Source organism: Myodes glareolus, chromosome 6 (assembly GCF_982192425.1).
Source record: "Myodes glareolus chromosome 6, mMyoGla1.1, whole genome shotgun sequence".
NCBI classification, from domain to species: domain Eukaryota; kingdom Metazoa; phylum Chordata; class Mammalia; order Rodentia; family Cricetidae; genus Myodes; species Myodes glareolus.
Genome location: NC_142031.1, coordinates 115936995 through 115960386, shown reverse-complemented (window position 1 = coordinate 115960386; position 23392 = coordinate 115936995). Strand labels below are relative to the sequence as shown.

At 45.1% G+C, this 23392-nt stretch overlaps 1 protein-coding gene across 4 annotated transcripts in view; it reads right to left on the bottom strand.

Moving 5' to 3' along the window:
* Dpp6 (dipeptidyl peptidase like 6) overlaps positions 1–23392 on the bottom strand; it is an 868555-nt gene that overhangs the window by 293638 nt on the left and 551525 nt on the right. For all 4 annotated transcript variants that reach the window (XM_085691109.2, XM_048440198.3, XM_087907530.1 and 1 more), the window contains exon 3: positions 16968–17066. In XM_085691109.2, the coding sequence (XP_085547235.2) occupies positions 16968–17066 (99 nt within the window). The remainder of the gene's footprint in view (positions 1–16967; positions 17067–23392) is intronic.

The window sequence follows — 23392 nt, the reverse complement described above, 5'->3', positions numbered from 1 at the left end:
CACCTCTTTAGTGAAGCCTCGCTCTCCTGATCCCTTTCTCCGCCAGCTATACATACCATTCATGCATATGTCTCCCGTTCCTATCTGATGCCCTGGCGTGTTAGGAGGAGGAGTAGCCCCGCCTACAACAGTTCATCTGCCCAGAGGTAACCTTAGAGCGCTTTCCAGGAAACAGAAATCTGTGGCGACATGTCCTTTCCCAGGTTGTATTAGCTGCCTTTCTCTCTACTGTGGCTAAACACTTGACAAGAAGCACCTTAAGTGAGGAAGGGTTTGTTTTGGCTCACAGTTGGAAGAGTCAGAGCCCATCATGGTTGGGAAAGGCACGCAGGCAGGAGCATGAGGCAGCTGGCCATACTGCATCCACAGTCAGGAAGCAGACAGCGGGCAGGAGGTGGAACTGCGCTATCAAGCTTGAAGGGGCTCGCTTCCACCAGCAAGACTTCACCTCCTCAAGCTTCCTCCAAGTTCTAAAACATCTAGAGACTAAGTTTCAAATACAAAAGCCAGTGAGTGGGTAAGTTTCTCATTCAAACCCCAGCGCAGTTCTTATCCTGCCTGCCCTTATCACCCAAAGAAAGAAGTAGGCAGGTTGCACCACTCAGAGACCACCAGAGTCCTGTGGCTCAGAGGAGCCATCTTAAATAATAAGGACCTTCAAGATCTGATGCCCTCTCTCATGGAAGGAAGTCTTGCTTCTGCCAGTCTCTGGAATGTTCCAGCCTTAAACCCAACCAAGGTGCTGATCCGTTTCTGACAGGCTGCAAGTGCTTCAGCCTGTGTGTTTCTCACATGAGAAGTTTTTCCTTCTTACTTAAGCCACCAACCATTTTCCCTTGGCAAAGTCACAGCTACATTCAAATGCCATGCTGATGCAAATATCATCTCTGTGGGACTTTCTAGGCTCTCAGGGCTATAAGCTGCCCTTTCTTTGAACTCTGGCTTTACTGTCTGGGGATGCACTCAAGGTTCATTATGTTAACCCGGTGAGAAAAAGTTCGCTCCAGCCTGTAGGGCCCAAGGGAGGCCTCTGTTTTGTCATTTTTCACCATTATTCTTGTTCTGGTGGATGACTGTGAGCATGCATGCACGGAGCTGACTGGCTTGGAGGAGGCAGGTTGAAGAGAGAATGCCAGGCTTTGAATCCCTCTGAAAACAGTCTGATTTTCTCCCTTCCCCAGAAAGAGTCTTGTTAACAAAACATTGGCACAATCTACAAGGTGGTCATTTGTTCATATTCTTGGGACAGTTATTGTAAAATAATCGACCTAAGAGAACCTCTCTTTTGATGCAGTGGCCCTGAGTGCCAAGTCCCTTGTGTGATGTGTCATTATGTAAGTTTGTTGCTAACCCTGAGCTCCTAAGGGTTATATGCCTTTTACTAACTTCACGCGATCTCATCTTCTGTGTGGGTAACACAGCAGCCCTGTCAGACAGCCCTCCTGGCTTCTTGGCTTATCTCATCTTCCAGGATTCTCTGAATAAGTCTGGCAGTCCCACAAAGGAGATTGTTACACAAAAGCCAGGAACAAAATCCCTGCTCACATCTATACACAGGGCATAGGGATCACATCCTGGTCTACGTGTGACTCCAAAACCAGAATTTAGACTCTACTCTTCAATTCTCAACAAAACAAAACAGAAACAAAAACAAAACAAAACTATAACATGGGAGTGTAGAGATGGCTTGGCAGTTTAGTGGTTTAGAGTCTTCTTCCAGAGGATCCAGGTTCGGCTCCCAGCACTAACATCAGCTAGCTCACAACTGATTGTAACTCAAGCTCCAGGGTATCCAACACGCTCTTTGGGCCTCCACATGTACCTACACATACATGGTACACAGGCATACATGCAGGTATTCACACACACACACACACACACACACACACACACACACACACAAAGACAAATGTAAAAATGTATTGCAGTGCATTGTATAGTTCAAGAAATCTAAGCAACCAGCACAAACTGTACTCATTGGATTATAAAAGAGAAATAGAAAAGACAAAGTTAGGAGGAATGGGGGGATGAGGGTGGATCTAGGAAGGATTAGGGGAAGGAGTGGGGGTGAATATGATCAAAATACATTATATGCACATATGAATTTCTTCAAGAATAAAGGTATTATATTGAACAAAGAAGTCCGAACAACAAGCAATTCGACACAAACGAGCAACTTCAGGCACGCCTAGAAACGCCCTCCTGCTTTACGGTAGTGGTTTCGTCTCTCTAGGAACTCAAGACGAGGACAGAGGCGATTCCATTTCAGGACAAAAGAAACCCAAATATTTCAGTTCTGTAGACTATGCACGACAATGCAACAATGTACCATCAAGCCTCAATTGTTCATATCAACTTAAATAAATTTTCTTTGGAGTCTCTCTCAGGTTGCTCCTGCCTGGGATCCCCAGGCATCTGAAACACTGGAAGCTGCAGGTCTTGCCTTACTGATTCTGTAGTAAGCGGGCACTGAGGAGCAGGATCATGTCGTCATCTGTACACCTGCTGCGCCCTTCACACTTCACACATGTGAGCACTCATGTGAGCACTCAGGGATCCTGGGAAAACTGATGCAGTGTGATCTTGGAGGAGACCTAGTCTGTCACATGTATGGCTCCTGCCACAGGCAGGTGATGTCACTTCAGAGGAGTGCCAGTTTTGTGACTAAATGGTCCAGTATCACCTCTGCACCACTTTTGTTGCTAATGGACTTAGAAAACACACGCTATTTACTGTGGTAAGTCCAGTTTAAACGGCAGTTAGGAGCCAATGAGTCTTAGTTAGGAAAATGGTTATAAAAGTTGAGTTTTCTTTTTTTTATACTCAGGGCTGAATTTGTCTTCAGAGCTAGGTGGGTTTCAATCCTTAAGTGTGACTTCATAGTTGATCTTCAGAAAATGTCCTTAGATGCAGAGGAAAAAGCTGAAAGAATAAGAGCTTCCTCTGAACCAAGGAATCATCTTCCTGGGCAGTGATGTGGGCTCCACATTATAATTTAAGAGGCAGATACACTTGAAGCCATGTCTTGTTTACAAATCAGCCAAAGCTCAAAGGCATTTCGAAGTTTCAGTTTGTTCATATAAGGACCAGAGAGGCCACTAGCCAGAAAGAACAGGCTTGGGCATGTCTAACTGCTGGTGTGATATCATCCTCAGCTGGAAGCTGGAAGGGAAGGATAGGGTGAGCAAACCGAGGTAAGGGAGCACAGCAGAGGTGAGGTGAGGAGTGGGAAGCCTCCTTTGACTATCCTAGGGCACCCAGGTCTTTAAATCCTCCGAAACTCCTATAAAATCAATGTATAAGTCAGGTACATGCAATCCACCTGTCTCATCGGCCTCTTTCATTTTTATTTATTTATTTATTATTTTTCTTAAGGAACATTCTTTATGTGGTAGTTGTGGAATTTTTATACTTTGTGTGGGTTAGATTTTATTGTCAACTTGACACAATCTAGAGCTATCTGGGAGGAGGGAACCTTAAGTGAGGAACTGCCCAGATCAGACTGGCCTGGAGCCACGTCTGTGAGGGATTGTTTCTGACTGATGGTTGATGTGGGAGGCTCAGGCCACTACAGGCAGCACCATCTCTAGGAAGGTAGGCCTGGGCTGTACAAGAGCATGAGCCAGAACAGAATCAGCAAGCAGTGTTCCTCCATGATTCCTGCATTGAGTTCCTGACATGACTTCCCTCAACTATGGAGCATACACTGGGAGCATGAGATGAAATCAACCTTTTCCTCTCCTAGGTCAGAGTGTTTCACCACAGCAACGGAAAGGAAACCAGGACATACTGCTCCCTTACATTTGCACTGAATTGGCAAACAATCCCCAGAAAAAAAGCCAACTCCATATGTTCATTCATGTCACTCATGTGTCCTGGGCACTGTATGCCATCCTACAGAGACAGTCCTGACATGAATAAGCAAATGAAGACAAACCAGTGCTTTTGAAACAAAACAATTTAAAACATGCCTCATGTTGGGCCTCCAAGGCACTGACCGTGTCTTGTATGTCTTTGCCATTCTCATGACTCCACAAACCAGAGTCCCATGTCCCACACCCCGAGCAAACAAAAGGTGACTCAAGGATATGGTTTTAGTTGCTCATGTTGTTTTATGTAGATAGACCAGTGGAGAACTCCATCTCCCTTGGTACCATGATGGAGTCCATGAAAACAGGTCAAAGAGAGGAGGTTATTAACCCGGAGGGGAAATCACAAGAAGATACAACCATGGAATATTTTTTAACAAGCAAATGAGAAGAGGAGCTCGCTACTTCTGTTCAGAGGCCCTCAATTCTGACCCTCTTTCTTGTGTGTTCCTCCATGCCTAGAAGAATATTAAATTGCCATACTCAGAGGGGCTCATTTAAAATTTGAGTCGTTCCATTCAGATTAGATCCTCTTCGCCTCCTCCTTTCATTCTGTTTATCAAGTCTGTAAAAGGGTGGGAATATGGTGCTGCTGTTGACCTTTTCCTTTCTAGGGTTTTGAGTCAAAGGAGCCAGGAGAAGAAGACTGAAGAAGACATAGAAATCAAAGGGAACAGACTCTCCTGAGAGTCAGAGGAAACTGAAACTTCTAGTGTTTACTACCTGGCATTTCCTTTTCAGTGCTGTCTTGGGATCTTGGTAATTAGGAAGAAAGGCTTTTAATAATTTAAAGAAGGGCTCCTGGGGATGCTAATGTGGCCATTGTTCCTAATGTTCACTGGCCAGTGAAATAGCAGGCTCTAATTTTATTTTCAATTTACTTGGTTTTCATTTATCCTGGCTTATTTTGAGATCTTAACCCAAAACTAAATAAAAAAATTTCTATTTTTATTTATGTGGTGTGTGTGTTCCACAGAGACCAGGAAAAGGGTGTCAGATCCTTGGAGCTGAAGTTATAGGTGGTTGTGAATTGTCTAAATTGGGTGCTGGGAACTGAACTCGGGTCCTGTGGAAGAGCAGCAAGCACTTTTAACCACTGAGCCACTTCTCTGATCCCCACTAAGTTTGTGTTTTAAACCACATACTTTGGTTTAATGATAAACACCATTTTTTCATATTTAGTAAAATCTTATTTCAATGTTTGAAACATTGAGAAGAAATGTGGGAAAAAAGATAGTCCTTGAAACACTGTATTACATTCTACTGCAGGTTACCCTTTGAGCTCAATCTAAGCGTGCATCTCAGGGCTGAGGAGAGCCGCGTGCATCTCAGGGCTGAGGAGAGCTGCCCACACTCTCCTGGGTATGTTGACAGGCTCTTGTCAGAGACACATCACAGAGATCTACAGCACAGTCAGGCTCCTTCTCTAGCCACGCTAAACTCAATCTTCAGGAGACAAAGTTGAGTTCTGAAGAGGCATTCCTGATCTCTCGCTACCGGCCCTTCATACTCTATGTTCAGTGCTGGGTGAAAGGCAGCAAAGGGGTGAGAAGGAGGAAGGGGTAGGAAAGGGGAAAAGGGTGGGAAGAGGAGAAAGGGTGGGACCCATACAGAAGTCTTGACTTAGCTCCTAGTTGTGATGCTACTAACAGTTGATCATTGCTAGGGACAGGGAACCATGCGCCAGTGAATAGCTCCATACTCGTGCATATATGGGCAGCACAAATTAGAGAAAAGAAGATGTAAGACTGGAGAGGTGAGGGGTAAATATGGTCAAAATAAATTGTGTGCATGTATAAAATTCTCAAAGGATTAGTAAGGTAGTATATGAAAAAGAATCTTTGAGTTGGAACTCATCAGCCCCAAGTTAGCATAAGTATACAGAAAACCTACCAACTGTTTGTCACTGGAAACAAAGTCAGGGTCCGAGGGACACCTGAGTTATTACAACTCTAGCAGAGCATTGAGTTTAGTCCCCAGCAACCACTGACAGCTCACACCTGCCTGTAACCCCAGCTCCAAGGGATCTGATGTCTGCTTCCTGCTTCCATTGATAATGCACACATGTGGCATTCAGTCACACAGACACAGCAATAAAAACAAAAACTTGGGGATAAAAAATCAAAACTAAAGTCATCTATGCCTTCCAAATAACTATTTTTCTATTGCTAAATTATAATAAACTGTATTATATACTATACATATTATATACTACCATAATTATCCTCTTTAGTCTATCCATTTATCTGTAGGGGTTGGCCTTTGCACATCCCAATTATAGGAGACAGTATTTGATTTTCAGAGAAGTTTGGGAAGAGACAGGACATTAACATTAAAATAAACCAAGCGCAGAAATCAGTTAATAGCATGTGTTGGACAGAGCAGAGCTCACACTGTCCCTTGCTGCTCAGAGCCTTGGGAGGCCATGAGAGGCTACAGACCCACTTCTCACTTTCAGTCCCTCTCCTGTGACCTTCAGGATGCCAGTCATGGAAGAGACCAGCAATAGCAGGCAAGTAGAGCACCTCAGACAAAGAGTGGCATGGGCTGAGGAGATGGCCGATGAGAGCAGGACGAGAGGAGAAACACTCAGGGCCATTGTCTTGGCCTTCACAGACACTCCCTGACTCCCAATGCCTGTTAAAAGTAAAGAACTCTGCTGAGCTCTGGGCCAGTCTCTAGATGCTTCCGGAAGCCTCTAAAGAGATGCTCACTAAAAGTGTTGGCTTGCCAGTTTTTCATCATTTTGAGAGGCAGCAAAGGAGTGAGAAGAGCTGGAGAGATAGCTGGGCAGTTAAGAGCACTGACTGCTCTTCCAGAGGTTCTGAGTTCTACTCCCAGCAACCACATGGTGGCTCACTGCCATCTGTAATGAGATCTGGTGCCATCTTGAGAAAGAGACCTGGTCAGTTGTCCTCATCAACTTAGACCATGAAACCTAACATGGACAAGTTCAACAGAACTGCCATATATGGGCTGCCCATGCATGCTTCAGCATTGCCAGAAAATAAATTTCATTTTATTTTAAAGGAATGAGAAGGATGGGACCTATAATAAAATTCTTGACTTAGCTCCTAGTTGTGGTGATGTTGACAGTTGGTAGTTGCTAAGGAAAGGAAGTCAATTTTCTTCAATGTGTAATCCTGGTAGGTCAACCATTCTCCAGTGGACAGCTCCATATCCATGCATATATGGACACGACAAATCACAAAATGTGGGGGAAAGAGAGGACACAGGATTGGGACCAGAGGTTTCAGTCCATAGCTTTTAGGATGCTGGTGTCTGCTGCAGGATGGGGCAATGTGTCAGTGCTGAAATGTGCGGTGGAGAACACTGGTCACCTCCCAGATGGAACAGAAAAAGACAGAAAGAGCAAGGGTCAGAGCCTCCGCTGTCCCCTCAAGGGCATGACCATTATCATCATATCTCACTTCAGACTTATTATGTGTACAATGTTCTGCCAGAAGAAGGCACCAGCTCTCATTACAGATGGTTATGAGCCACCATGTGGTTGCTGGGAACTGAACTCAGGACCTCCGGAAAAGCAGCCAGCGCTTTCAACTGCTGAGCATCTTTCCAGCCCATATCTCACTTCTTTTAAGATGCAGTTTATGCTTTTATTTATGTGCATGTGTTCTAGGGTAGGAAAGGGGTGTGTGTGTGTGTGTGTGTGTGTGTGTGTGTGTGTGTGTGTGGGTATGGGCAGAAGCCAGAAGAGGGCATCAGATCCCCTCGAGGTAAAGTTACAGGCAGCTGTGAACTGCCTGGTGAGGGTGCTAGAAACTGAACTTGGGGCCTCAAAAAGAGAAGAAGTAGAGAAAAGGTTGAGCAACATCCAGGGCAGGGCACAGAAGGACCATCCCTCTGCTCTGTGAGAGACTGCTAGTTGAAGCAAGGCATTCAGATCAGATAAATATCTATCATTATGCATGTATGAAGAATTTCTTAAAGGACCAAACATTATAAGAACTAAAGAATCTAGTTAGTACTCAGTCAACTAGAATGCAGTTACCCCATGGACCCTTCCATAGAGTCTATGCTGGCTAGTTTTAACTGTCTACTTGACACATTCTAGAATCACCTGAGCAAGGAGTCTCACTGAAGGGTGTGTCTGTGGGGGATTATCCTGATCATGGTGGCCTATGGGCATATCTGTGGGGGATTATCCTGGTCTATGGGCGTGTCTATCGGGTACGGTCTATGTTAGTTGAAGTGGGAAGACATGCCAACTGTGGGTGGCACCATTCCCCAGGCAGTGGAAAGAGGGAGCTAAACAGTGGCATGTTTGAATTCATTGCTCTAGCTCTTGACTCTTGACACGCTACAACCATTTCTCTCAAGCTCTTGCCTTTGTGACCTCCCTGTGAAGACAGGCTGTGCCCTGGAACTCTGAGTGAGCGGCCTTTTTCTCCCCTAGGTTGCTTTTGTTGGGACATTTAATTACAGCGACAGGAAACAAAACAAAAACATATGCAGCTTCTTGCTCGCTGACTCTGTCTTTAGATAAATTAATACTTAGGAAAACTTTATTACAGGCCAGGAAGTCTGGACTATGAGTGAAATATAATTACCATAATGTATTCAAGGCCCTGGAGAAGCTCACTATGAAGGTAAGAGATGGAAAGAGCCACCTGACCATGAACATAGGTGCAGGTAGAAGACCCACAGCCCCCCAGGGGGTTATGCTCAATTACAGAGAGATCAAGAGACTCTTATTAATTAAGAAGGTGATCCATATTTGGGAAGATGTCAATGATAATTAATTAGGTTCCAGCAGGTTGCCGTACTTAAGGACTGCATGGGATAATTTAATTGAGGCAATGAATGCTAACAGAAACGCTCACCATGTGAAGGATAACTGGCTTTCTGGTGTGCTTTCTGAGAACCACTGGAGAAACTGTACCAAAGTACGTCACATGCTCGGCCCAAATGGCTATGACACTGGGACCCATCTGAGTTCTCACACTCTTAACTTGGGTGAAATTAAAAGTCTGGGGGATGCTGGGGCAAAATCATCTTTGTTGTTAATAGACTGGCTGTATTGGCAAGTGGAAGCCACTTGTCCTGACTCAGAGATAACCATGAAGAATGACTATAATCCCCGTCTCCTACCTGTGGCCCATCTGCTCATCTGCTCCAGTGAGGAGGAGAATGAGGGCTATGGGACATGTTGAGGCCCTTAGAAAATTCCCTGAATAGTCTGTGTTCTTGAAACAAATGCTTAATGTCCTTTTTTTTTTTAAAAAAAAAAATCAGTCTTCATGCTGAGAAGGAAAACACCCAGAAATCTCATTTGATATTCTCTTTCTCAAGGAAAAAAAAATGTATGTACATATATAGATACACACCCAACCCACAAACATATATTTCCCTAGATCAAAAAGGTCTTTGTAATGCAAAAAAGAGATCTATCAACCAGTAGGCATGGGCTGTGGCAGAGAAGTATTTAAATTTCCCAGAAAAGTAATGCTGGCCAAAGATAAAAAGTCAGAACTCATCTCTCTTTGGTGGCAGACTATTGGCTCATACTAGCCTCTGAGGACTGGGATACCAGCATCATGAACTAGACAGTCCCAGCACTAGAGCCCGTGGGACATCATGTCATTGTTGAGGTGTGGCAGGAGACTGTGAGCATTTCAGAAAGCCAATAGGGGTGGTGTCCGAGAGCTCAGCAGGTCACTCCCTTATTTAGATGTCCCCCTGGCTGCCACAGAAGGGAAGACACAGGTCTGGTCTTTGCAGAGAACTCTAATCTGGAAAATCTCCAAAGGATTTCTCTGAGGTCAAGCCAGAGGAGTGAATGGGAATTTACAAAGAGAAGTGTTGATTCAAAACATTTGCAGACAGAGACAGAAGCAAAAGCAGGAAGCGGGCGGTGGGATGGTGGTCCACCAAGCGAATAGGCAGAGGCCATGCTGCAGAGAGGAAGTGGTAGTGGAGTGGGGGAAGAAGAAAGGAAACCCAGAAAGGTACACTGAGGCAGGAGAACCCAGGCCTCTCCAAAAGCCATCTGGGTAAGTCTGAAAAGAGGGGCTCGTTTTTTGAGTCAGCTTCTTTTTATACTATTATTTAAAAAAATTTTTCATTTATTTTACATCCTGATCACAGTTTCTCCCCCCACCATCTCCTCACATTCCCTTCCAGTTTTCCCCACCTCCTCTATACCCCTTCCCCATCCTCTCAGGTTCTTTGAGACAGACTCTCATTCTGTAGCTCAGGCTAGCCTTGAACTGCCCTCCAGTCCTCTTGCGTGTAGAGACTACAGTCATGGGCCATCACACACACAGCACATTTAACTTCTTTGCGTCATATTTTTCTAGCATCTAAAGCAGTGACTCTCAACCCTTCCAATGCTGTGACCCTTTAATACAGTTCCTCATGTCATGGTGACCTCCAACCATAAAATTACTTTGTTGCTACTTTGTAACTGTCATTTTCTACTGCTATGAATTGTAATATATCTGACATGCAGGATTTCCGATATACAACCCAGCCCCTGCCCATTTACATTCAGTGAAGACTGAAACAATCAGAAAACAGAAGTCAGGGAGATGTGTAATGGAGCAACTGTGGCTGTTTGTAATGCTCCTGCCCTCTGCATTCTCCCTGTGGGAAGCATGGGAGATAGCCATAGGAAGATTCGGAGAAGGGTGAGCAGATTGAGGTTTTATCTCAGATGAAGTGTGGGGGCTTCTACATGACAGGAAAGGGCAGAACAGCGCTGACAGGAAAAGCCTTTTTTTTTCCCCTCAGAAAGCCTTTTGAGGGAGCACAGGTGTGGCCAGAGGTGACTGCTTCAGCTGCCAGAGGAATAACTGGTCTCCTGAGGCTGGAACAGAGGAAAGGTGCAGTCTTGAGGACGACAACAGAAGAGAAAGGCAGTCAACTGTTGTCTGCATAAACACGCATTGCAATCACATAGTGCGTACAACTCAGACCTGCCGTAGAGCACAGGGGTGAGCTTCAGTGTTCACTGCATGCAGTGACTTCAGATGACTCCTTGTATCAGGCCCAGCATGCCCATCTGCTCACTGGCAGTAAGACGATGAATATCAGTTGTCACCTTGGCAGGATCTAGAATCACTTAGGATACACATTATATCTGCATATCTGTATATCTGTGAGAGAAGATCTAGACTGGGTTCATTGAGGCGGGAAGTCCTGCTTTAACTGTGGGTGGTTCGATTCCATGGGTTGGGATCCTGGACTGAATAAAAAGAGAAATGGAGCCGAGCACCAATGTGGTGGGCAGGTTTTTTTTGTTTTTTTTTTTGTTTTTTGTTTTTGTTTTTTTTTTTGTTAAATTGACACAAGCTGGGGTCATACTGAAAGAGGAAAACTCAACTGAGAAAATGCCTCTGCTAGAGTGGCCTGTAAGACATTTTCATGATTAATGAGTGATGTGGGAGGTGACACCGCTGGGTAGGTGGTCCTAGATTGTATCAAGAAGCAGGCTGAGCAAGCCCCGGGAGCAAGCCAGTAAGCTACATTCTTCCCCATTGCTGCTTTAGTTCCTGCCTCCAGTTCCTGCCTCCAGATCCTGCCTAAGTTCCTGTCCTGACCTCCCTTAGTGATGGAGGGATGTAGAAGTCTAGGAGAAATAAATCCTTTCCTCCCCAAGCTGCTTTTGGCCACGGCATTTGAAACAGCAGTAGAAACCCATGATGACCAGTGCACATTTCTCTGCTTCTTGGCCACACATCCACAGCCACACTCTCTCGCCCTCACATGCTCCCTGTTATGGTGGGCTACCCCTTGAACTATGAGTCCAAGTCAATTCTTCCTTCCCTGAGTTGCCTTGGTCAGAGATTTTGGAACAAACAGAGGCAGTGAGAAACAGGTTTGCTCTGTTTATACCATCCTTCTTGGGCACTTTCCTGTGGTCAATGTAACCACAGGCCAGGGCGCTGCAGTCAGGGATACCCAGGGTATGTCTTCTCTTACACTCTGGTTCTGATTGAAAACTGTGGTCTCCCAAAAGCTGTGGGAAACCACAAACCATTTTCAGCACGAATTCCCCTCTTACTGAACCCCTCAAGCTTTATTTAAAAAAAAAAAACTCATCTGGTTTTTCAGAACAACACGGAGAGGCTAAAACACATTTGGAAACCAAATTGCTTTGAGCCCCGAGCACCCAGGCCAATTTTATCTCCTCAAACATATACTTTTCCAGTAGCAACCAGCCAGCTGATCCCTTCCTACATTCAAAGAAGGCAATTTTCTCCAATTTTCCAGTCTCTCCAGTTCTGTGTCCTGAGACACAGAGGGCTCTCTGCCAACAAGTGGAAAGATTCAAGAAAATGAGGTGACCAGAAGAAAGTCTGCACCGGGCACGGCTGTCTTTTACTACACAGGCAGTTGGAGTCCAGCCTGGGCAGGATGAAACTCTGTCTTGAACAAAAAAGAATTGAAAAATGACAAGGTGGTAGGCGGACTCCATGTAGAAACCCACTACCCTCATTTTGGAATTAACACCAATTCCAGCTGGGCATAGAAAGGGACTATTTGTCTAAGAAGCAGCTTGTGGGATGGTACAGGAGACTCAAGTGAATGAGTTTTTCATCAGTCCACATTAGAAAGCTATATGTGTGTGTGTGTGTGTGTGTGTGTGTGTGTGTGTGTGTGTGTGTGTTTATGGTTTTGGATGGGATCAGGACCTCGGATTTGAAGATGTGTATTAAGGTTAAATCTGTAAGGTCTTCGAGGCATATGAGACATCCGGGGAGGGCTCTCGTCTGGAGATGTGTATTTAGGAGAGGTCAGAACACTGATAGCAAGAGAGGAAAGGTTTAAGAAATGACCTTGAGGAATTGGCATTCCCTAACCTGGAGGTCCTCCGTGACCTTGCCAAGAGGAAGTTCAGGAGCCTGGGGTAGATGCCTAATCAGAGTGGGCACTGAGGCAAGGGAAGCAGAGTGTGAATGAGATCATGGTAGACAGCTGCCCCAGGTTGTTGAGGGCAAGGGAGACCAGGTGGTACCCAGTGGGAACATGGACAAGAGGAAGGTCAAGACGTGAGTGTGGAATGGGAGCAGAAATGAAGATGTATTTATTTCAAGATCAGCGTGTTCTCATGCACAAAAATGTTCAGGGGAGAAAGAAGGGGTTCCCTACAATTTTTCCTCAAGCCAGGGAAAGCCTACCCATGATCTCTTTAGAGGCTGTGTAGAGAGGGGTAGGTCACTGGTGGCTAGAAGAGGGGGTGAACACAGGTAGGTGAGGGGGTGAGTGTTGCAACCTCTCCCAAGTCATTTCATCTGAAGATGATGGATGAGAGATGGAGTGGTGAGGCGAGACGGGAAGGTTTGAGGCTGCCCATCCCTTCAGGCAGAGTAGAACTGGGCTGATTCAGTCTGGAAAGAAGTGGTAGCCACAATGTTGTCCCATGTCATAGAACCCTGGGAGAGCACAGAAAAGATTCCTGTGGTAGCTTCAACAAGAATGGCCCCATAGACTTATATATTGGAATGCTCAGCCATCAGAGAGTGGCACTATTTGAAAAGGATTAGGAGGTGTGGCTTTGTTGGAGGAAGTGTGTCATGGCAATCAGTTTTGAGGTTCCAAATGGCTCTGCCAGCCCAGTCAGCATCTCTCTGTATGCCTCTCTGCCTGTGGGTCAGGATGTAGCTCTCAGATACTTCTCCAGCACCTGCCTGCAGGCCACCGTGCTCCTTGCTATGATGATGATGGACTAACCTCTGAAACTGTAAATAATGCCCCAATTAAATCCTTTCTTTTCTAAGAGTTGCTGTGCTCATGGCATTTCTTTACAGCAATAAAACAGCGACTAAGACAGTCCCCAAAGGTCTGTAACAAATACGAGAAGTTACTTAATACGGCAGGTGTGTGGAAGGACATAGCTGCTACCAGTCTCTCCCCAGCAAGCAGAAGGGACCTCCCAGGAAGCAGGGACCTTGTTAGCTCTGCTAGTTTCTGCCCTTCCTCTCTTGTAACACAGGCACAAGGAAGTATTCAAGTTTCAGGATTCTAGAAGATTTCAAGCTTTCAGAGAAGGTAGGTTTAAGAAACAATAAAGTAAATAAAAATTACTATTGTAATTACCTCACAAATAAAAGCATTGCCCAGCTGGTATAATGATACCACACAAACACCACCTCAGTGAACTTCTAACTGTCAGCATGGCTATTCTGAGGCCATGGAGCTTTGCTTAGGGTTTATAACCTTACTATTAATTATATTTTAATCACTTATGCAACATTATATTACCAACAAAACTATTGATTTATTTTAAAAGAACGAATTAAAGTCTATAGTCTTAAAACTCCCACCTAGCATAGTTTCCTTATAATAAAAACAGAGCCTTCCTTCTAGACCAAGAGCTCCAATATTAAACCTAAGACACAAGTTAATACCAGCGATTGATGTAGAAAAAAAAAATCTAAATTACTTTCTCAGTAGAGAAACTCTCCATTTCCTTCCAGTGCTCAGCACTCAGTAGATGGTAAGAACTCGGTACTATTCACAGCCTAGACAGTGGCTAAAAGCAGAAAAGGTAGCTGGTGAGGGCACAAGAGAAATGTCCTGGAGACAGGAGACCCAGATCCCACCTGGTGTGGCAGTCTATAAACACAGAGAAGGTGGGGTTGATGTGGGATATGGGCTAAGCGACTTAAACACTCTGAGCCTCAGTTCACATACCTGCAAATGGACCAGTGGAACGTGTGAGAATCAAATGGCTTAATAGGTGAGAGGTACTTACTGAGAGATTAAGACATACCAGACACCCAGGAGATTATCCTGAGGAGGAGGGAAAAGGAGGGGGGAAGAGGAGGAGAAAGTGGGGGAAGAGGGGTGAAGAAAAAGAAGAGGAGGAGTAGGCTTAAATTAACCCCCAGCTTTAGGGGAAAGCACTCTGGCTGGCTTCCCTTGGGTGGATTAGTGCATCTCCAGGCAGCTGTTCTCATTCAGTCAGAACAAGTTCCCAGCAGGTGATGCTGACAGCGGTGGGAGGGCAGCTCAGAGACAGGGTCCTGGCTTTCAGCATCTTATACAACCTGTGCCTCCATTTCATGGCTTACATCCCTCTTCCCTTCCCTTCCCTCCCCTTCCCATTTTATCCCCTCCTTTTCCTTCTCCTCCCCACTTCTTCCCCTTCCCTCCTCTTCTCTTCCACAGTCACTAACACCCCCCCCCCTCCGCCCTGCTCATTTCACTTAGACTGTTGCTTTAGGACTAGGCTGCCTGAAACCATGGCAACCTAATAAAAAAGTGCACAGCTCTACTTTTGGCCCCTGTTGGAATCTTTCTAGGTTCTCCTCCAGTGGTTTCTCAGCCCCAGAGTTGGATCTGGCACCCCTAATTTCTACCCTTCCATGTATCCTCTGAACTTGTTTCTGCCTCCATTTGGATGTGTTTTATCGCTGGGTATTGTCTCTCAGCTTGCATTTGGTTCTGCTGATCACAGTTTAGCACAGGTTGATGCTTTAGACTTACATTTTCCAGAGGTCTGTTCTCTCTTATCTAACAAACCCTAGTCATCCATTTAAGACTGCTCACAGTCTCCAAATTGCCTTCCCACGGAGAGAGAGAAAGCAGGAATCCATCTCTCTGTATCTATTGAGTTAGGATCAATGTTCCTCTCCAGAATGCATCTTTGGGCTCCCAATGAGACTGTGCTTTATTTTCAAGATCTGACCTTGAGCATTGCCTGAGTGCTCAGACCTGTCCAAACACTGAATCAAAACACAAATGTGTGCATGTGTTCATTGATGCATGCACACATGTGTGGGTGCTTGCACAGTCTCTCACACACACACAGACAAACAGACAGACAGACAGACACACACACACACACACACACACAGTGGGGGTGGGTTGGGGAGGATGCTAAGGTACCTTCAATACTGAAGGTGAAGTTTGCTCCCAGGACAGCAGGAGACCTCTGCTCTCCCACCCCCCCTGTGCTGAGTCCCCAGGTACTTTCCACAAACACCCCCAACACCCAACTAGTCATTTCTTTGAAGACTTTACAAAACACATACTTTGAAACACCTATCTTCTGATTTGCTCAGGGAAGGAGCTAACCTTGGGGTCAGAAACTAATACCACAATCATAATACAGATAAGAGAGAAACCACTGCCCAGAGGAAGAGCTAGAAGGTGGGAGTACTGCTTATTGACTTTTTCAAGTTGGCAAAGTATGGGAAGCCTGTCCAGGGCTGTTGGGTAACAAACGACTCTAACAATACCACGCCACTCAGTACAATGCAAGGGGCACAAAACTGGGGGTCAGGTGGGTGGCCAGCCCACTGTGCTGAAGACCAGCTCTGCCATGTAAGGAAACCTGCTGCTCTCTGGAATACCCTATCCCTGAGCCTGGGCATGATGCGCTGGAAAGACTTGCCAACCTGAGGGCATTCCCTAAAGGGAAAACAATGCAAAGCACAGCCAGGGACACAGCAGGAGAGACGCCACCTACCAGGGAGGGCGAAGGTGCAGGCTCCTGGGATTTCAGACCCTCTAAGAGGAAAGTCATCATCCCGGATGCCAAGAGTCAGGGCGATACCGCTATCTGTACCCTGTTCTGTTTCTGTTTTGTTGTTTAAGAAAAAAGTCCCCCAAAACTATAAAATGAGATTGGATCCAGGTTGAAGCTGAGAGGGAAGGTATGCTTCTCAGCATCTGCACAGATCTCTGCGCAGTCCTTGGTCACAGCTCCCAGGTGAGTGAAAGCGAACTTAAGCAGAGAAGACCAGTACCAAGGAGAAGGCATGCTCAGTAGAGCAGCACCATGGGCTCTGTTGCTTAGCAACGTGTTTCATCTCCCTGAGAGAAGTAATGGCTCCAGGAGGGAGGGGACACATTGAGGATGATGGAGGATGGGTCCTCAACAGACACATGTCTCACAGAGCTGAGGCCATGCTGAGGTCTGCGAGGCAGCCTGTAGAGTAAGGAGTGGCTATCCCAGGGTCACATGCTCTGATGATGGCAATGTGTTGACAGTCACAGTCACAGATCAGACCTTCTGCAGAGCTTCACTGTCACAAGGGAAGGAGAGGACAAACTCCCACACTGAGGTGACCCAGAGGAAGTGGGGTAGGAGGGACCTCCCAGGTTCTCTAAGGACTCCAGACATACCGCTTATCCACTTTGCCTCCGGGTCATGGATTTTGAAATCTTCACTGAAAAGATCTTCCACAGTCACCTTCTTCTTCTGAGACAGACTAGTATCTTCCGCTGGAGAGAAAAAGGACAGAGACAGTTAAACACTGCGGTGGATCAAAGACCGCATAAGCCACTGTGCCAGCCATTCAGAAATAGCGAACATAGTCAAACACAATTATGGATTGTGGATGGTGGATGAAAGTCAGTCTTGCTTTTCTCTAATGAAACTATCAAAAAATATGACAAAGCCATCATGTTCGGTAAAATTCCCCCCCCACATACACACACATACACACACACACACGAACACACACACACACACACGAACACACACACACACACACACACATATTCACAGAGCTGATCTTGGATAGATGGAAAATACCCAGTGTATGGCAAAAGAAAATGACTGAAAGATATTTTGAAACTAGAGAAGAGTAGCTGGACAATGCTCTACATGACAGGCCTCTTGCCTCTGTTCATTCTGCCCTTCAGGTTTGGATTGTACCCCTGCTCTACTTAGCAGCTTCTAGGTGTTATTCCAAGGTGAGGGCAGCCTGCTGTGGACACACACACACACACACATGCATGTGCGCACGCGCGCGCACACACACACAGACAATCCTCTTTCTTAGATGAGAAGTAAATGTGTCTCACAGCTGGTAAGGGTAATCAAGAGAAAAGATACGCTTATCCAAAACAGAGCTCAGTGTCACATGTAGACAGGCAGGTTGCTAGGAGTTGAAGGACACAGAAAACATCGTTCAGATGTTCAGCCTCCATTTGTGTCACCTGTCCCTGGCCATCTCTGGGTTAAGGATTAGTTCTTGTTCCGATCAATGGACACCCCCAAATGCCTGTATGCAAACTCCCAGGACAGCCTTCCCCATCTTGACTGAAAGCATCTGGGAGAAGCTTAGGAAGTCAGTGAACTAATATCCACCCAGAGAGGATATGCTCATAATGGTCCCTCTTGAGAAGGCTTGAAAACCTGCCAGCTTTTACCCTATTTACATAGGTCCAAGTGTCCCGGATTTCAGCTCTCCCGGAAGAGGCTACCTCCATGACAGCCACAAAATCCATTTATCTGCTTAGGAAAGACACAAGGTTCTCCAGGAGGCCTGAGTGAACAGTTGGAAAACCCAAAGCTAGGCTGTCTCAGTTATTTCTCTTACTTTTACTTGGCTAAGAAAGAGACTATACTTTGAATAGATATATCCAAAGCTTTGTCTACCTAGAATGCTGCTTCTTCCCCTCTTCTCTTAGCTGGAAGATGCTAAATTCACGGGATTTCCTTAAACATTCAGATCTTCATTTCATCAGCTCAGTTATGACATGGGGTTGACTGAGGTGGTGTTGATTTTTGTGGCTGTTTTATTTTTTCAGGGGTGCAGTAGATTGAGCCTAAGTCCTTACGCATGACATCCAAGCCATCTGCCCCAGGTCATTGTTTTTGACATCTGGTTTCTGGTTGTTAAATTTGTGTTTCTTTCCAATTTCTGGCTGTTGAGCTATCTTGGGGCCACCATTGTGCTTGCTTTGTAACTTCATTTGCCTTTTAAATTTTTCTATTTCCAAATGTGTAGTGGGTCTGGACCATAGCAAGGAACTTTGTGGGGATTGCATATGGAACAAAGAATAATCTCTGAACAAATCTCCCAATGCTTTTAGGATTTCAGCTCATAGATTTTATTAAGTCACCTTGAAATCCTTCCTTCTGGCTTCTCCAGATGTTACATCTTACAGAAATCACTAGAGAATCCATGTGTCCCCATGTAGACCACATCTTACCTAACTACTCCCCCTCTCCTGCTATAATAAAAAGGGACTTGACTTTTATTGAACCATTTCTGAAAAGCATTAGAATTTGTGGACAGACTGGCATCCTGAATACTGAGTTGGAATACTGTGAACAAAAGTCTTAGGAATTGCAATAAGATACAATCAAAGGTGTCCTTACTGTGAGACCCAATCAATGGTCACATACTGAGCAATCGAGGTTCCAAACACAACATCTTAAAACAAGCCGAGTTCCAGAACTAGATGTCAACATGTAGAAGAATGAAAATAGATCCATATACATCACCATGCACAAAACTCAAGTCCAAATGGATCAAAGACCTCAACATAAAGCCAGCCACATTGAACCTCATAGAAGAGAAAGTGGGAAGTATACTTGAATGCATTGACACAGGAGATCACTTCCTAAATATAACCCCAGTCGAACAGACACTGAGAGAAATAATTAATAAATGGAATCTCCTAAAATTGAAGTTTCTATAAAACAAAGGACATGGTCAAAAAGACAAAATGGCAACCTATAGAAGGGGAAAAGATCTTCATCAACCAAACATCAGACAGAGGTCTGATCCCCAAAATAGCCAAAGATCTCAAAAAATTGATCATCAAAGGAACAAATAATCCAATAAAAAATGGGGTACAGACCTAAACAGAGAACTCTCAACAGAGGAATCTAAAATGGCTGAAAGACACTTAAGAAAATGCTCAACATCCTTAGTCATCAGAGAAATGCAAATCAAAACAACTCTGAGATTCCATCTTACACCTGTAAGAATGGCCAAGATCAAAAACACTGATGATAATTTATGCTGGAGAGGATGTGGGGTAAAGAGAACACTGCTCCATTGTTGGTGGGAGTGCAAATTGGTACAGTCACTTTGGATATCAGTATGACGATTTCTCAGAAAATTGAGAAGCAACCTTCCTCAAGACTCAACAATACCACTTTTGGGTATATACCCAAAAGACGCTTAATCATGCTACAAGGACACGTGCTCAATTATGTTCATAGCAGCATTATTTGTCATAGCCAGAATCTGGAAACAACCTAAATGCCCCTCTACCAAAGAATGGATATTGGAAAATGTGGTACATTTACACAATGGAGTACTACACAGCAGAAAATAATAATGAGATCTTGAAATTTGCAGGCAAATGGATGGATCTAGAAAACATTATATTGAGTGAAGTAACCCAGATCCGGAAAGACAAATATCATATGTACTCACTCATAAGTGGCTTTTAGACATAAATAAAAGAAAAGTAGCCTACAAATCACAGTCTCACAAAACCAAGACAACAATGAGGACCTTAAGAAAGACAGACATACATGGATCTAATATACATGGGAAGTAGAAAAAGACAAGATCTTCTGAATAAATTGGCATCATGGGGATCATGGGAGAGGGCAGAAGGGGAGGGGAGAGAAAGAGAGGAGAAAAAAATGTATAGCTCAATAAAATCAATTAAAAAAGGGGGAAAAACAATCCAATCCCATCCCTCTTATGGCTTTCTGTCTGCCACTGAAGTAACCACAGAAGAAGACAGCTTAAAATGTGATGTGTTTTGACCTCCATTGGTATCAAGCATGTACTTGGTGCATCTACATATATGTGGGCACTCATACTTTTACATAAAATGAAATAAATAAGCTTAAAAACTCTTATTTTGATTTTAAAGTTTTTAATGAACATGTAAAAGACATATGTATAGTGAAAGTTTGTGGTAGAAGCACTCTACGTGTGTGCGTGCGTGTGTGCGTGCGTGCGTACGTGCGTGTGTGCATGAGTATGTGTGTTCTATTAGGCAGAAAACTTTGCCCATAAGCAGCTATACATTCTGTAGTTCCTGTCTGCTGTGTCTCTGGGTGCTAGTGTAGCTATTATACAATCCACTGCTTACAGTTTGACTCATTCTGTGTGACTTTTGAGGTGCTGGTGGGCATGCACAACTAACTGATGTGTCCATAAACCATGGTGAGCCCAAATGCAGGGAGCTCACAGCACCATGGGAACCAGAGTCAAACAAGCAACCAGAACACAATAGCAGCAGTGCATGAGCCTCGAGGCTGCTAGGTTTACCCCACGGTCAACAGGAAATAAGACCGAATAAGAAATTCTGGGAAGACTTTTCCAAGGAAAGAACAGCTTAGCCCAAATATAGACAACAAAAGAACATTCACACTAGGAAGGGCTACAAGGCAAGAACTGCCAGCAGGTTTGGTATTTTGAGGACACAGCTTATTGCCAAGGCAGACAGCATGTGCGGGAAGCAGCTCGAGATGAAGGTAGAAGATTCTCTCATGCTCAGAAGCTCTGTTAGATGATGTTCTCTTGTGAGTTTCCTCTTCCAAATCTGGGGCAAGAGTCTGTGGTATCTACAGTCCAAGAATGAATAAATCTTCACATTAGAAATAATAACAACTACCTCATTCTGTATCCCCTCTCCCTTGTCCTTGTGAAGCTCTGTGTGGGGCCCGTAGCTCCTCAGACAGCCTCCACAGCTTTTGCTGGCTTCTATGTCTTTGAGCGCACCTGCCTGACTCTTTCAGTCCTACCTCCCTGATTTTGTTGCTTTTCAGTGTGCCCGATGGCCTTTTCACACAGCTCCAAGTTCTTAAATGTAAATCAGTATATTTTAATTCCTAAAATTTCCAACTAGCTTTTCCAAGATCATTGGTTCCTCTCCCGTAATTTCTGCCTTCTCTAATTACATCTACAGATTTTTTTTTTTTAAAAAATAAAACTAAAATGTTTCCCATTTTCCCCTGGGATTTAAATTCCTTGACCTTCTTCTTCCCTTGGGTGAAGCTGGTATTCCATTATACTGGGGTCCAGCTTCTATCACACAGGAGTCCTGGGCTGCGGGAGACTCCTGGATGATGACCCGCGAGTAGCTCTCCTGCGGCCCGCTGCCTAACCAGGCGATGTTATTCACAGTGAACCCAGCTTTCAGACAGGGAACTCCCCAAACCCCAGTCTCTCCTATTCACTGGCATTCTCGCGCTCTGCTGTGTGTGTGTGTGTGTGTGTGTGTGTGTGTGTGTGTGTGTGTGTGTTTGGGTTCTTTGAGCTTCTGCTTGGTACTACCTTCAAGGATCCCACTCCATTCCAGGTGTGTGAGGAACTCACGCTGCTGCTTCATAGGATAGCAGCATCAGTGCATGTCCCTCTAGAACTTCTCTATGCCAGTAGCCAAGACAGGGAAGCCTACATACCTAGCTTCCCTCTTAAGCTGGCAGTCAGCCTCAAGCTGGGGCCAAGAGAAGTAGCTAAGAGCTTTGAGACTTGGGATGTCTCCATATGGGAATTCATGGCTCACTGAAAAGCAATTTTCTCTCACCCTTTAGCTTGATCCTAGATAAGTATGTGGTTCCTCTAATCAACCTTCCATATGGGTTACCAGGTCTCCCATGACCTAGGGTGATGTAGACATGAAGGTTTAGTTGCTCAGCCCCACAACTTTTTCTAAGAGTTTTTTTTTGTTTTGTTTTCATTTTTGTTTTTGTTTTTTTGTTTTTTGTTTTTTTTTTTGACACTGATGCTGTTAAACAGGACAAGGTTGGGAACATCTTCTCTAGTAGGGACTTTAAAACATGAAATAATTTCCACAGCCCTAGGACTTGCTAAGCACCGGTATCTGCAGCATGTACTCTGTGGGGTCCCATCCCGTCCTAACCATTCTGGGTGGGGACAGTCTTCCCCAGAGTCTGCCTGTGATGTTTTGTTATTGTGGCCAGTGGAGGCCACTACTGCACAATCTTCAAGGATCAATGGCACGGTGCCTGTTAGGATCCCCATAGAATACGGCAGAAAAGCCACTGCAGGGAAGGAGACTGGAGCCACTGAGATGTCATGTGACTTCTTCAAAGCTATGCAGCAGGCAGATAGCACAGCCCAAGTACTCAGTTTCCAAATCCAAAGGAGACAAGGGCTGGAGAAGGTAGCGCCACAGAGGCAGTGGGACTCACATGCCAAGGCTCAGTCAAATGCATTCTCTTACATAGAACAATGGCCTTCCAAATACTTCAGAGCACAGGGAACAGACGTGGCTGCTCATATCTGCAACACCAGCTCAGCCAGGAAGGCTGTAAGTTCAAAGCTAGCCTTAGAGTCATACAAAAACCTGTCTCAAAAATCAAACAAAAGAGAAGAAAAGGAGGAGGAGGAAGAAGAAAAGGGGAGAGGAGGGAGGCAGAGAAAAAGATGGGGAGAGGGAAGAGAAGAAGGAAGAGGCAGAAGAGGATAAGGAAACTGCCTATTTACCTTCAGGTGCTCTGATGACCTCTCTCAATGAGCCAGCATAACCTGTTTCATGGAGGGCTGGCCTAATGCACGTGGCTTGGCATAAAGGAAAGGGCTTGGTGAGAGCCCAGGGTACCTGCTTGGCTCTGCCAGTGTATGTCTGCCTGAGTACCCTGCCCCAGGCTCTGCTGGTGTGTGTCTGCCTGAGTACCCTGCCCCAGGCTCTGCCGGTGTGTGTCTGCCTGTGCATCCTGCACTGGATTCTGCCATGAGCTGGAAGCTGCGGTCCCCATTAGACTCTATTTAAAGTACAAACACCCACCCAGGGACACCTACCTCAGACACTGCTCACCC